The following is a 15,346-nucleotide window of genomic DNA, read 5'->3' on the forward strand; positions in this document are numbered from 1 at the left end:
TTCTTTTGGTTCTAAAGTCTCTAGCAACAATGGCACAACCCTTTCTACCTGACCACTCAAAATCACACCAAGTAAATTGAATTTAAGTATGCTTTACCCACACACAGCACCAAGAGAAGCCCCTAATTTCAAACCCTAAGCTCCTAGCTACTGAATTGGGAGTGGCTCTCTCCTACCACCTTGGAGGTGAGTGGAGATGTAGTTGGTTGGGCCTTCTTGGTGGATAACTCCTGATTAGAAAGCAACCCCTCTTAACCATGACTTCAAGGATACTCCTTACCATTCATGTATCTGAGGAGATAAAGCCTCAGCCCCACTTCTCTCTCAGCTTTGTATAGTGATCAACTAGATCTGCAATACAAGGACCTACCTTGATGGTCTTGACCAAGTTGGCGGTGCTGTTTGCGACCTCCTTGGCTGACTGGACAAAGTGCCTCTTGGCCACAGGGTTGGCTGTCTTGGATGAGGCAATGCGACAGGCATTGCATAAAGCTGAGGTGTGCTTGGCAACAATGGTGGCAGCCGACAGAACCTACAAAGCACAGAGCTAGGTTGGGTGTGGGCACCACACATACTTCAGTGCAGAGACGTTTGGGTTTCTCTGCCACTCACATGTCTAGAATCTGGGTAGTATCGTCTGTCTAGTTCTGCTGTCCCTAAAGTCACCCGAGAAAGGAAAAAGCAAGAAATACGAAGCAAGAGAGAATGAAAATAGAAAAGGGAAGGAGGTGCTGTAGCAGGAGTGTGCTGGCCCCAGTCTTAAAGGGGATATGGTCAGCTAGTCTTTGGAACCCCTACAGTCCAGGCTCCAAGCCAAGACCTAAGACACCTGATTTAAAGTTTTCCAATAGGCACATTAAAATGAGTAGAAGACACAAGAGAAATTAACTTAAGTAATATAGTTTATTTAACTCAATGCATCCAAGATAGTTCATCATAACCAGTTTACAGCGATGAGACATTTTAAGGTTTTGTTCATGCCAAGTCTTTGAGATCTGGCATGCATCAGATACTTACAGGCCAACACTACTTGGACTAGCTATTTTTCTAATGATTAATAGCTACATTTTGTTAGTGGCCAACTACTTGGAGAACTCAGGTTGAGATGGATACAATAAGCACCAGATACGCAGCTCCCTCGGGGGTGATGACTAGGAGTCTGTGGGCCATCTATCAACTCCATCCCTATCCTCAACTCAGGTACTCACTTGAAGGCATAGACTTCCCTCGGTGGAGGCTAGACAGGCAAGGGCTCAGGTGCATTTGATTATACACTCTGGTCTGTAAGCCTAGTACTGTCTTCTTGGATTTTTTGGGACTGCCTTAAGCATGTTGGCCTAAGTTCACAGTAGGCACACAAGTCTGCCTCTGGTAGCCCACAGCACACGGTCCTCTTTCTTTTCAGTACAGACTACTTCCCAACATAACCAGATCTCTGTGACAAGAGGAGCATCATGATAAGTGGCACACACTAGATGGTCCTCAAGTGTTTCTTTGGCACCCTGCTGTGTTGTGGATTCTGACCTCAACTCTGAGCTTGTTAGTGCTGTCCTCTCTGAAGTGACCTGAGATAACTTGTCACACTTACCCTGGTGCATTCCTGTCTTGCTTAGTTTTTATTGCTAACCTGACACAACCAAGAGTCATCTGGGTTGAGGAAGAACTTCCTCAACTAGACTGGCCTGTGGCCACGTCTTTGACAGAGTGTCTCAATTGAGAACTGGTGTGTGAGGGCCCAGCCAATCTGTAGGCAGCACCATCTCTAGGCAGGTAGGCCTGGGCTATATGAGAAAGCAAGTTGAGCATAAGCCAGTGAGTGAGGCAGTAAACAGCCTTTCTTTATGCTTTCTATTTGAGTTCCTGCCACGATATTTCCTCTATGATGGACTGTGACCTAGAAATGGAGGCTGAAATAAACACTTTCTGCTCTCAAGTTGTTTTTCTTTGTAGTGTTTTACCACAGCAACAGAAACTGGAACAATCTCATATCTTGACATCGCATCCCAATCAAACTGCCCAATGGAGTAAGGACCAAAGGGGACAAAGGTCAGATTTCACTTACACAGACTCCTTAGTGTTGAGCAGAGAACAAACTGTCAATAAACAGCCTCAAAACTCCTCATGAGTCCTGTTGGGTTCCTTTACTCTGTTGCATCCTAGAATTTTAGATGTAAGCCTTTGCATATTTCTGCCTTTACCGAATTTTCTATACTTTCCTGGTCATTGTGATGACTAGTTCATTTGTCAACCTGATATAACCTACAATCACCTGGGGAAGAGTCTCAGTGGGCATGCCTGTGGGGACTGTCTTGATGGACTTAGTTGATGCCTGGAAACGGAAGGTACCATTCTCTGGGTTCAGGTCCTGAACTGTGTAAGAGCAGAGAAAGCAAGCTGAGCAGAGGCATGCATGTTCTCTCTTTGCTCTTCAGTAAGGTATGATGTAACTAGCAGCTGGAAGTCCTGCCCTGACTTCCCTACAATGATGGACCGAAACCTGGAATTTTAAGATGAATGGGCCACTTTCTCCTCTGCCTTATGCCACGGCATTTCATCACAGCAATAGAAATGAAGCAAGGATAGTCATTATCTGCACAGTCATCTGCACAGCTGTAGTCATCTGGGTTTGCAAGCTCTGAAGGCACAGGATTCTCTGCTTGTTTGCCCACCTCCCACCGCCCACCCAGTAATGACCATATACCCCATCACCCTTCCTTGTTACCTGTGACGGGCTGCTGCCAGGGTCCACCAGGTTCTGGCATGCCATCTGGATCGCCTGGTTAGCCCTGGCAAACTGGATGGGATCTACCAGGCCTTGGTGGCCTGCCTGGCTGTTTGGATCAGAGATGCCAACCAGGTACGCAGCCTGGAAAAGGAAAATCAAAAGCACACCTCAGGTTCCATGGTCCTCCATGAGGCCCTGGGAGACAATGGTCTACAGTGTACAAAATGGTCCTTGGTACACACGCAGCTGGCAAGCTCAGGTGCTTCTTAGTGCAAACTTCACAAAGTAAGCCCATCCCTCTCACCAATGAGGGCATGGTGACAGACAAGCCTATGCCAGTTTGACATACCATCAGGAGTTTGCTGCAGGCACCAGAGGACAAAGCCTCCTTGTTCTTAAGAGAAAGCCTTTGAGACACTCTTCTGTGGGGCATGGACCTAGTCCGCACAGCTCTGGCAGCCATCGTCTGACCACGAGGATACACTGCCTTTACAGTGAAGCTGACTCTGGCTTGTAGTCAGAAGAAAGCTGGTGCAGATTGACACAGGGAGCTTCTGAGTCAGTCTATCTTAGGCCTTTGCTATCCAAAGGTTTCATAACACAGCTTAACCGTCCTTGTTTAGGTCTCTAACTCCAACAGCTGTTAGAGTCTTGGCTTAGGCAATCAATGAGAATGAGAAGACTCAGAAAACAAAAGGAAACAAAACAAACAAACAAATCAAAACCCAAAAAGCAACAAGGTAGCATTTGATTCCCAACAGGACCCTCCCGGAAAAGGCTGTTTCTTTGGGTTCCCTTTGCCTGTGCTAGGAAGTAACTAATAGATGAGTTTGTGGTTTGAGTGGAGGGGTGAAGGTTGAGAATATTCTCTTCCAACAAGGGAAGTTTATTTTTAGGTAAAATCTCCCAAGTTCAAGTTAACCATCAATGATAAACCCTTCACAATAAATACTGGCATCTCTGCAATGTCTGTTATATGGGCTCAATCATGATTGAGAAGGAACACAGGTCAGCCTGGGGAAGGCAGCTCTGCATGGCAGGGTCTTGTTTTTGTTGTTGTTTCTTCCTTTAGTTCAAAAGTATGTGGCAATTCTAAGATTTGGGACAATTTAATTATTTAGCAGTTATTCTCCATGGAACAATTTACTTAGGACCCAGAACACTGGCTTTAAAAGCTGTCCCTGACCTCTGTATGCTGCATCTGCAATACTCATGTCCTCGCCAATCCTGCATGGAAGCACTGGCCAGTATTCTGCACATATGCCCCTCTCACCCAGAAGCCATCAGTCTTCCCATGGTTCCTGTATTGTGCATGGAGGAGCTGCAGCAGGTCTCCCTAAGGGGGTCTGTGCTGTGTCCTAGGGTATAAGGTGGAAAGGAGGGATGGACAGGGGACTGGCTCTCACCTGGGCCGCTGCCTCTGTCAGCCCACAGAGAGCCTTGGATGCAATCCCTACGCATTCCCCGAAGGCAGGGAGGTCCCCAGTCTTGGCATTCTGTGAAATCCCTGCCATTGACTCGCCCAGAACCTGCAAAAACAGCAATCAGTCATTGAGCTTTTATTCCAACCCAAGGCTGCAGGAGTGATGCTGTGGCTTTAATACTCAAGGCTATTTAATTTAAAATATTTGTCATCTTTGCCGTTACTGTGCCCAAGAGAGGTTCAAGAGAATTACACTATTTTTGTTCAATGAAGATAAATAAATAATAAAAGAATAAACCTTGCATCCAAAGGTTATCAGTATCTCCAGGAGGTACAATCAATACACGCAAACGATCAGGTAGAATGTATACAAAGCCTCTCATGGGCACATGGCCCAATCTGAGAACTACTTTACTTCTAAGAGCATAAAATCACACTCAGGGAGCTGGACTTGAAGTACTCCTTGCATGATTAATTTATCAACTGAAAATTTACGTAAGTTATTTCCTAAATATTTTAAGTAGTTAGACTTGTTTTGAAATGCTTTGGTACATTCTTTCTTTGGCCTCATAATGGCTAATAAGGACTTTCACGTCAGTGTGCAATCCACGGTCACATGCCCTCTAAAGATCATATAGAAGGTCACATGGGCAGAGCAGAGCATCTATCCCAAACCTGGTGTCCTGTCCTCTGTGGGCATGTCATCCTGGCATGTGCCAGGAGGAGAGTTTGTACTCCCCAGGGCCATAGATGATGGAGTAGAAAGTGTTCAGCCTTGGGTGAGAGATGGCACTGTAAGTCTCAAATATGGTACAGGGTTCTTCCTGAGACAATAAGCCACTTTGGAGAGGAAACAAAATAAATTACTATAATTTCTTATATACAAAATAACCGATTTTACATAAAGATGTGCAGAGCAAATCAGCTGGGGAGTGTTTGTAAGTATAGTGTTCCACCCCCTCTCCTAACCCAGAAGCAGCCCTTCCTGGGCTGGGGCTAGGTTCAGTCAGTAGAGTGATTGCCTAACATGTATGAAGCCTCAGGTTAAATAACCCACCACCAAAGGAACCAGCTATAGTGGTGTCTGCCTGCAATTCCAGCAGTTAGGAGGTGGAGCTCAAGGTCATCCGATATGGCATGTTCAAGGCCAGCTTGAGCTACTTGAGGCCCCTTCTCAAAAAAAAAAAAAAAAAAGGAAACTTCGGAATTAAGTATTTAAATCATATGCACCCTCATTTAGATAGTCCTTTGTTCCATGACAGTTGCTGAACAGAGGGTATTGTTGTCTTAGCCCAATACAAACTGAGCCCTCATGACATCATCAATGCCAAGGTGGATTGATGGAAACGCAGCATGCATGGGTCCCAGAACCAAAGTCAGGTAGCAAAAGTCCAACCCCCAATTGTCTCTCTGGCACCTCAGCAAAGGGCTCTCTTACCATTGCTTTTTCTTAACTGCCACATCACCCAGCTAACTAGTAAGGAGTCAGCTTTTACTGTGGAAAGATGGAGAAAGGCCTAGAAGCCACGGTACTTTTTCAAAACTTTTCTTTCCAACCACTCAATATCCCCTTAATATTTACTCCCCTCAAAAATGTATGCTATGATTGGACAGAACAAAATATGAACAAGGGCCTTTCATGAAAGCCAAGGTCATAGGAGGAATTTCCACAGCAGTTCAGCCTCCAATAGAGACAACACATGACTGGATCACAATGTGATATAAACTGTGGTTCTCAAAGACAGGATGGGGAATCCCTCAAAAACACATAGAGCTCAAATCTTGGGGCTGGGGTCTGGCAGCTGGTGTTTCCCAAGCTTTCTACAAGGTTCTATGATACCTTGAGTGTTGAAAGACATGTGAGCAAGGTGGAGAATGACACGGTTTCCCCATATTGGGTTACCCAGGGGTGAGGTAGGTGCACGCAAAGCTTTCTCAGTTTCTCCCCACTGAGGAGCAGTGTTGATCCAGACAGTGCGATGGTTAATACCAATTGTCAACCTGACAGGCTCTAGGCTCATCAAAGAAATAAGGCTCTGGGCATGTCTGGGAGGGAGATTCTAGACTGTGTTAATTAACAAGGGAAGACCCACCCTAAGTGTGGATGTATTATTCACAGGCCTGAGGTCCTGAACTTCATAAAAAGGAGAAATTGGCTCAAGGCCAGCATTCATCTCTCTCTGCTTCTTTGTTGTGGATATGGTGTGACTAAACTGCCTCATGTTCTTTTTATCATGTTGTACCTTTAAATTTAAGCCAAAAGAAACCCTTCCTTCTTTAGGTTGCCTTTTGATAGATATTACTTCAGTAAGGAAAGCAACTAACACAGAAAGGCTCACCTTGGAATTTTCCATCACACTCTCAATGCAGTCGAAGTAAGAGAGGTCACTGACAGGTTCATTAGGATTTTCCAGCATCCCCTTGACAGTCTACAAAGGAGAACACAACTTAGAAAGTGAGCCAGGGGCACAGAAGAAGATGTACTGTGAAGTGCAACCATTACTACCCCTTGCTGGACTAGGACAAAGGCCAGCGTTGCTCATTCATTCAGGGTCAAAGGAGGAACTCAGATCAGGGTGTCAAGACTTCAGATTTCCTGCCAGCAAAAAGAAGAAGAAGAAGAAGAAAAAGAAAAAAAAAAAAAAAAAAAAGACAGGAGTGGGAGCCTCAGGCTACCATTGCCAGGAGTTGGTATCAGTTCAGTTTGGGAGAAACCTGTTGTCTGCAGGGGGCCTTCTAAAAGGAAATTCAAAGTTAATGCAAAGTAACATATTCATGGTTGGCTAACAGAATTTCTCCACTGGGTAACTCTGAAGAGCTTAGTTTCCAAGAGCACATTCATTCACTCCTTTGTGGTTAAGAAGGACTCAATATTTCAGTTCTGGGACCTTCTAATGGAAGTAAATGGAAGAAAGTAATTCCTAAAGATGACCCATTGGGATGGTTCATTTGTTATTGATTTAAACAATACAGAAAATGTCTACTCTTATTTATCTACCCATTGAGGAAATAGGTAGAGGTCTGTTTCTCTGTCTCTCCAAATCAGTAGAAATTGTCACCAGCTCTTTCAGTGCAAAGACTTGGACTGCCACCCATAAGGAGTTCCTCCAGTGACTGACAGCCCAGGGATGGATCCTGGATCTGCTCATCAGCAGACTGCGTGCTAGGAGCCAGCAGCCTCTAGGGACACAGTCAACAAAATGACAAAACAGCCCAATTCCAAAGGATGCACGTAGGATGATGGATAATGGATGCACATCCACTTAAAGACATAGGAAAAAGGGCCACACAAAGGCATGAGCTTACTTCATTGAAAACCTTTTCTTAGCTAAAACGTTTTCAGTACCAGTGATCCTGTTAGAAGCCACCAGATTGGCAACCAAGGATACTTTCAAAGCACAAATACCCAGGCTAGTGTCATAATATTTTTAAGGCGAAAAGAGCATGCTAGAGCAGAAAACAGCCCACGCGTGATGGCTCATTTTGGTTGTCAACACTTAGAAAGAAGGAACTCTTATTTCACAAGGGTGACCATGGACCAGGACAAACATGCCAGGCCGACAGAGCTTAAGTGAGCAGTTTTATTAGAAAGGGAAGGGGGAGGGGGGAGATAGAGAGGGAGAGAAGAAGAGGGGGCCTGGAAAAGTTCTGTCTGCCCCTTCAGAGGGACTGCAGGAAAGAGAGAGCAGAACTGGGTGGAGTTTTCCTCTTAAAGGGCCAGGGTACATACACCTACCATGAGCAAGTGGGTGAGAGGCAGGGCCAGGTTTGCCTGGATTACAACAGGAACCCCAACTGAAGAACTGTCTCCTGAGGCTATGTTGTAGGCAAGTCTCTGGGACATTTTCTTGATTGCTAATTGATGTAGGAAGGCCCAGCCCATCATTAGTGGCACCATTACTAGGCAGATAGGCCTGGGCTGTACAAGAAAGGTGAGCTGGACATGGGCCTGGGAGGAAGTCAGTATGCAGCATTCCTCCATGATTTCTGCTTCAAGTTCCTGCTTTGAGCTCTTGCCTTGGCTTCCTTCAATGAGGAACTATAGCCTGTAAGCTAAACCAGTCTCTTCCTCCTGCAAGTTGCTTTTGATTATGGCGTTCATCACAGCAACAGAGAACATACTAGAACACCATGAAAGAACCATTCCCAGTAGTTTCCAAATGCTTCAGTCCTGCCCTGTTGGATCCCTTTTCATTTAAGACCCTGCCTATCACTATCATCAGGGATTTGCTCAAGCATTTAGAAGCTGCCATGAATATTTCCACTGAGTCAGACTTTTGCTAGCCATGCAAAATATGAGCAGGTACAGGGTAAAGATAACTGAGCCACATAAAAGAACGTAGATTAAAAGATATGGGTTATTTGAAGTTATAAGAGGAACAAGCCCAAGCATTCAGATGAGCTTTCATAATTAATAATAAGTATCATTGACTTTTTTGTTTTTTGTGAACTGTTGGCCAAAAGAAAAATCTGTCAACATTGTGGAGGTCAGAGGTCAACTTCAGGTGTCATTGCTCCTGCCATCAATTTTGAGACAAAATCTCCAGGATGTCTGGCAAGCAAGCCTCATGGATAGGTCTGTCTCCACCTCTCCATCACCATGCCCAATGTCTTTATGTGTGGTATGGGGCTAGAATTCAGGTGCTCCTGTTTGTGGCAAGTACCATACCAACTAAGCTACTGCTACAGTTCCAGCCTCCATATGTCTCCCAGCTACCTGAGAATAATCTCTTTAACACTTTATAATCAAAGTTTGCTCATTGGCAGTCTATACTCAATACCACTAATATGTGTTGGCCTAGAATGAAAAGGAATACTAGTAAAAGTACCTCCTAGGAGAGAAGAGACAGAAGGTAAAGAATGAAGAGAGACGGCCGCCAAACAGAGGAGGAGACTCAGGGACACGGGCACAGAGTCTTCCCATCCTCAGCAGCCTCCCAGGGCACTCACCTCAAGCTCCCGCAGGGCATTGTCACACTCCTTCTGCCCTGGGGCCTGCTGGGTACACAACATGATGAGTTGATTGATGCTCTCTGTCACAGCTCTAGGGCAGGGACAGAAAGGAACGTGGGCTTGGGTGTTACTGTTTTATTTTACTATTTTTTGTTTATACATTTCAGCCACTTCCCTCAGCACAGGTAAGAAGTGACTATTTAGGCTATGGTCCCCATGAGGCCCGTCCCACAAGCTCTCTCTATACAACCCAAATAAAATACCCCAGGGAAGAGGTCCCACAAGCTCTCTCTATACAACCCAAATAAAACACCCCAGGGAAGAGGTCCCACAAGCTCTCTCTATACAACCCGAATAAAACACCCCAGGGAAGAGGTCCCACAAGCTCTCTCTATACAACCCAAATAAAACACCCCAGGGAAGAGGAAAGGCAGACTCCCTCCCCACCTTGCTTCTGATTACTGGTCTGACTTCTCAGCGGCTCTAAGGGTTCCCTTAAGAAATTATGACTATCTTGTGATATATTCATGAGTGACAATGAGGCTGCAAACACAAAAAAGACTGCACCGACACCATTCTCAGGACCCTTCTGCAGCAGTCTTCAGGAACAAGCTTATCCAGCCAGGCTATTTCAGACACCCTTGGTATATTTAGGCCATTTCCAAATACTATAAGCAGAGATTCAAATCTGCCAAAGACTTTAAATCTCTACTTTCTAGTAAAGGGTGTGTGGATGACTAGGTCTGAATAGCAAAATCCCAGTCTTGGAAATAGCCATTTTTTTTTTTTTAAATTGACACCAATGTGGTTGCATCAGCCCTCCTGGTATTATTTTACATGTATTTCTATTTTCAGAACTTATAAGGTAAACTCATTTTTTTTTTTTTTTTTTTTTTTTTTCTGTTCCACTCTGAGAAGCTCCCAGCTTATGGATAATTTAGCAACTCCAGCTCGGTTCTGAGTTGGTTTCTACGAGGCAGGAAACAGAAGCTGCAGTTTTGCTTTTAGTTTAAGAACAAATGGAAGTCTGTTTTTAACAGAACCTGTTGAGATCCCATCTTTTCTCCATTGAATTGCTTCTGTAATTACACTCTGTTGGCTGTGTTTGTGGGCATCTGCTTCTGTTCCACTGACCAATGGTCTATTCTTCCTCTAATATCACACTATCTTCAGCGCTACAGTTTTATAGTAAGTCTCAAAGGACCAGAGAGATGGCTCAGTGATTAAGAGATACTATTTTTGAAAAAGACCTGAGCTTGGCTTCTAATATCTGTGTCAGGCAGCTCACAACTGCTTGTAAATCTACTGGCACCCAGTCTCAAATGGAAACACACACACACACACACACACTTATTAAAAGTTAAAATATAAGTCTTGACATTGCATAGGAATGATAAGTACCTAGGCACTAGAAATGCTCACAAGCAGGGCAGTGATAGTATACACTTTTAATCCCAGCACTTAGGAGGCAGAGGCAGACAAATCTCTGAGTTCCAGGTCATCCTGGTTTACAGACCAAATTCCAGGACAGCTGGGGCTACAAAGAGAATCCCTGTCTCCACACCTCCCCACAAAGAAAAGCTAATCACTGACATCATCATTGCACATTGTACACATGTATTGAATTATTATACTGCATCAATAACATATACAAATAATATACAAACACTATTTGTCTGTAAAAGCAATCTAACATATTTCGTAAATGAAGACTCCAAAAACTTAAATCCATGCCTATGTGGCTCTAAAGCCAACCCTAAGCCCTCTTCTGCAGGACTATGATAGGTCCAAACTTCTGGCAAGGCTCAGAAATCCACTCCTACTTCCCACCTGCCACAGCTGATGAGCAACCCAAAACAAGACCACCCAACTAGTAACATCATCTAATAGAAAACATCCTCATTTTATTAGTTCAACAGGTTTTTCAGCTTGCCACAGAATATCAAGTTAGATGGAAAAACGATATTGCCAACACACAAAGGCAATTAGCTGAATTACGCAGTCAAATAATGCTTTCCATTTTAAACTTAGCTAGGGAGGATGAGAAGAAAAGCACTTTATTAGGGTGTCATCAGAGAGTACTGTGTCTTCCTCCAGGTAAGCAGAAAGACCAGGGTGGCAGGGCAGTCCCTAGCTTCAGTGATTTGGGAAGATATAGTCCACAATGTATGCATTTGAAATGTCCCTCAGGGAGCTCAACAGCATGCTCTGCATGGCAGCTCTCAAGACCCAATTCTAAAGGAACAGGCAAGCATATGCCACTGTACTAAGGTTTAGAGAATGCCCTGAATTGTGAAAACATGATCACTGGAGCTTATTCTATATGTCATAGACGTTTTCCATCAAATCTATTCCTCTGTGTGTGTGTATGTGTGTGTGTCTGGAAACCAGATATTAGGTATCTTCCTCTATTACTCTCCCTCCACCTTATCTTTTGAGACAGGGCCTCTCACTGAAGCTGGCACTAGCTTGCCAGTGAGGCCCCAGTGTCTGCCTCTATCTGCAATCCCATCTTAGGGCCAGCACTAGACTTACATAGAAGTCACTGACAACACTCAGGTTTTTATGTATACTCTGGGAAGCTGAACTCAGGTCCTTACACTTGTGTAGCAGGCATCTTCTCACCCTCTACCTGGCTTACATATTACAATGTGTTTTTGTTATTTTTATTTTAAAAACATTTTTCAGAGTTTTATACAACGTACTTTGACCACATTCACCCTCAATTCTTCCCCTTAATGTCTCCCTGATCCATCCTCACCTCACTGCCTCTTAAAAAAATAACCCATTCACTTTCATTTGTAGGCTCATGGATGTGGGGCTACTCGCTGAGTTGATCCACCTTCCAGGAGCCACATCCTTAAGGAGACCCGGCTTTCCCTACCCCAGGAGCCAACTGTCCACAGTCCCTTAGACAAGGGTGGGAACTCATGCCTCTTTTGCCACCCATGTTAGAGGGCTGACTGACTGGATCCTGTGTGCAGGAAACCACAATTGCTGTTGGGTTCCTAAGTGTTCTATGTGAGGTTTTTCCTAGTTAGAAAGTGTTTACAACTGCCCAATCCAGAGGATACAGAGCTGTGAGAAAGCGGCTCCTTTCCCTACTTTTATTTTTGTAGCTGTGAACAAGATTTTAAATTAAAAGATGAGATAAGGCAAAAACAAAACAAACCAAAACACCACACAAAACTAGGCAGACTAGTAGTTTGTGGTGGGACAAACTATACAAATGCTGGCATGGCATTGCACATTTAAATGAGTCACTTAGGTAACTGATCCATGACCAAATAGAATTACAGTGTGATTAATCTCTGTAAGACATCTTAGAGTCTAGATGACAGAGCTATAGAAATTCAGTGGTTTAGAGGCAAATGAATACTTGACAAGAAATAACATTTATATATTTCACATGTGATTTTTACCAGCAAAGAATCACCAGGGACCTTGTCTATGCAACAATAAAGGACTGGCTAAATAAGCACACAGGGTATAACAAAGTCTGGGGTGCTCATTGAAAGACATAATGCATGACATATTGCTAATGTACTAGAATATTCATGATATGGGCCTAAATATAACACAATTGAATAAAACGGTATAAACAATGAGTCCATCCCCTGTACAAGTGATAGATTGAAACACATAAAAGAGTTAATAGTGAGTTATATTGTTTTAAAATTAAGTTGTAAGAAATCTCAAAAAATTATACATTGGGCAATTTATGTTATAATAAAGAAAAAAAAGTCACCCAAATAAGCAAGATCTGGGCTCTATAAACTCAAATAGCCTGATCTATTGTGACTATTATTCTTACCACAGCTTTTTAATGGTCAAATCTACATCAACTTATTTCTTTAATATAAAAAGGTCAGGGCTGGGGAGATGGCTCAGTTGGTTGAGCACTTGCTGTGTAGGTTCGAGGAACTGAGTTCAAATGTCCAGCAATCATGTGAAAAGCAGGGTACAGTGGTGCATTCCTGTAATCCCAACACTGGGGAAGCAGAGATGAGGAGGAGGCCTGGGTCTGGTTGATCAGCCAGTCTGAGACTATGAGCTCCATGTTCAATGAGGGACCTTGGCTCAAAGAGTAAGATGGAGAGTCACTGAGTAAGACACCCAACATTTACCACTGGCCTCTACATATACATATACAAGTACACACACATAAACAGACACACAGGAGAAATAGGTTGAACAGTCATATTTCATAATCTATAGATTATATTTTCTTGTTATCTCTCTATCTATCTATCTATCTTACCTACCTACCTACCTACCTACTTTGGTTTTTTTGAGACAGGGTTTCTTTATGTAACAGCCCTGGCTGTTCTGCAACTCACTCAGTAGACCAGGCTGGCTTCTAAGTTACAGAGCTACTCCTGCTTCTGCTTCCAAGGGCTGGGATTAAAGGCATGCATCATCATCACCCAGACTATGCTTCGTCTTCTATCTAGATATATTTAAAGAATGGAAATCTGGACCCTTAGAGGTTAACAGGGGTTCCTCAAGTAAAATCACTTTGTTTCAGAGATACTGAACTGACTTAACTCAAGCTTTGCAGATCTGGCAGGGATTGTTTCTCTGCTTATTCTAGACAGAGTCTTACTATGTGGTGCTGGAATCATTACAAGGTAAAATGTCACCTGTAAGGAACTTGGAGGGAAAACAAAACATGACTAGCCTCTTCTGCAAAGGGAGGCAGTCACTTTCTCTGTAAGCATTCCCTGGGCCTCACTATACTCAAGGCTTGGAGACTTTAAAAAAAAAAATGATGTAGCATAAATCTCCTTAGGCCAGCAAGGTGTTAGTAACCTAGCTGGAGAAGCAAGGTGGCAAAAGGTAAGACACCAAGGCAGACATGAGATGAGGTGAGATGGGACAGGATAAGTTGCTGATGAGAAGCCAGAAAAAAGCATGGGGTGGGGAAGCCAACCTCAATCATGGGACTTGAATTCTGCACAAAGTAAGGTCTGAATGAGGATTATGGACGTTGAAAAAGTCTATGCTGAGTTAGATCCTGGCTTGATAAAGGCTGAGAACATTTTGGATGAGACCAACAAAGAAAGGAGAGCTGACATTTTTAGTTTTCTATTTTATCTGGTGCAGGCTATCCTCTTTTTTTTTTTTTTTTTTGTTTAGCTTGCTTGGTCATCCTCTGTCAGTCTCTGCAGATAGGAAGAAACCTGTCTAGCAGAAACCAAGGGACACAAGGAGCCCCATTTCCTAGTGAGGTCCTCAGAAGACAGGAAAACAGCTGGCCAGCTAGCTATTCCTGTTGCTAGGGTAATGCATGTTGACACCAATTAGTGGGGACAGTATTCAGAGAGAATGAGCCCTTCCTGCAGCTGTAGACTGGTTTTCCATTCCAGGCCCAAGGAGGATCAGACCAAGAGACCAGCTCCTGGGTGGGAGGAGTCAGAAGAATTGGTTGTAAAATGCTCTCTAGCTCCACCAGACTTGACAGGTCCAGAGCCTGGCTAGCCACACAGGAAGATGACCAAGACAGGCACAAGATGGAACCCAACTCCTTACCCACAGGTGCCATAAACCAAAGGCCCATTGTCAAGTCCCCTTGACACACTGAGGCAGAGTTCAGAAGTAAGGAAGATAACCTCAGTATTTTCTTTTTCTTTTCTTTTTTTTAAAGTTTTTTTTTTTTTTTTTAAAGATTTATTTATTGTGTTTACAATGCTCTGTTTACATGTCTGCTTCAACACCAGAAGAGGGCACCAGACCCAATTACAGATGGCTGTGAGCCACCATGTGGTTGCTGGGAATTGAATTCAGGACCTTTGGAAGAGTAACCAGTGCTCTTAACCTCTGAGCCATCTCTCCAGCCCCAACCTCAGTATTTTCTTCAAATGCAACTTCTGTGCCCAAAGCACAAAGGATCATGGAGCCCCAGAGAATGAGGGGGTACAGCAAGGATGACAGCAATAGCACAGGTAAGCTAGAGTCATGCACAGAGGGACAAGCAAGGTTGGGCTGTTGCCAGAATGGAGAGGACACTGTGGACCTGAAGACAGAGGACCGCCCTGCTCCTATGTACTTATATGAGCCTATGTGTGTACCCAACATCCAGGACCCAGCACCCAGCATTGGCCTTGGCCCTGTCAGGCCCATTATATAAATCTCCATGAAGAAGCTATGAAACAAGCATGAACAGATGATCCCCTAATCAGATGGAACTTATGTCTCCACAGGAGCTTGCTAGACCCCTGGATCTGGCTGGAATACCTGCCGAG

The 15,346-nt window shown here is 43.9% G+C and overlaps 1 protein-coding gene across 1 annotated transcript in view; it reads right to left on the bottom strand.

Moving 5' to 3' along the window:
* Tln2 (talin 2) overlaps positions 1-15,346 on the bottom strand; it is a 401,603-nt gene that overhangs the window by 72,609 nt on the left and 313,648 nt on the right. Inside the window, exons 33-37 of the mRNA XM_051197857.1 lie at positions 9,099-9,192; positions 6,488-6,577; positions 4,132-4,254; positions 2,723-2,866; positions 371-532 (exon numbers count right to left, since the gene is read on the bottom strand). Coding sequence (XP_051053814.1) covers positions 371-532; positions 2,723-2,866; positions 4,132-4,254; positions 6,488-6,577; positions 9,099-9,192 — 613 coding nt within the window. The remainder of the gene's footprint in view (positions 1-370; positions 533-2,722; positions 2,867-4,131; positions 4,255-6,487; positions 6,578-9,098; positions 9,193-15,346) is intronic.

This window comes from Phodopus roborovskii, unplaced genomic scaffold, assembly GCF_943737965.1.
Source record: "Phodopus roborovskii unplaced genomic scaffold, PHOROB, whole genome shotgun sequence".
NCBI lineage: Eukaryota > Metazoa > Chordata > Mammalia > Rodentia > Cricetidae > Phodopus > Phodopus roborovskii.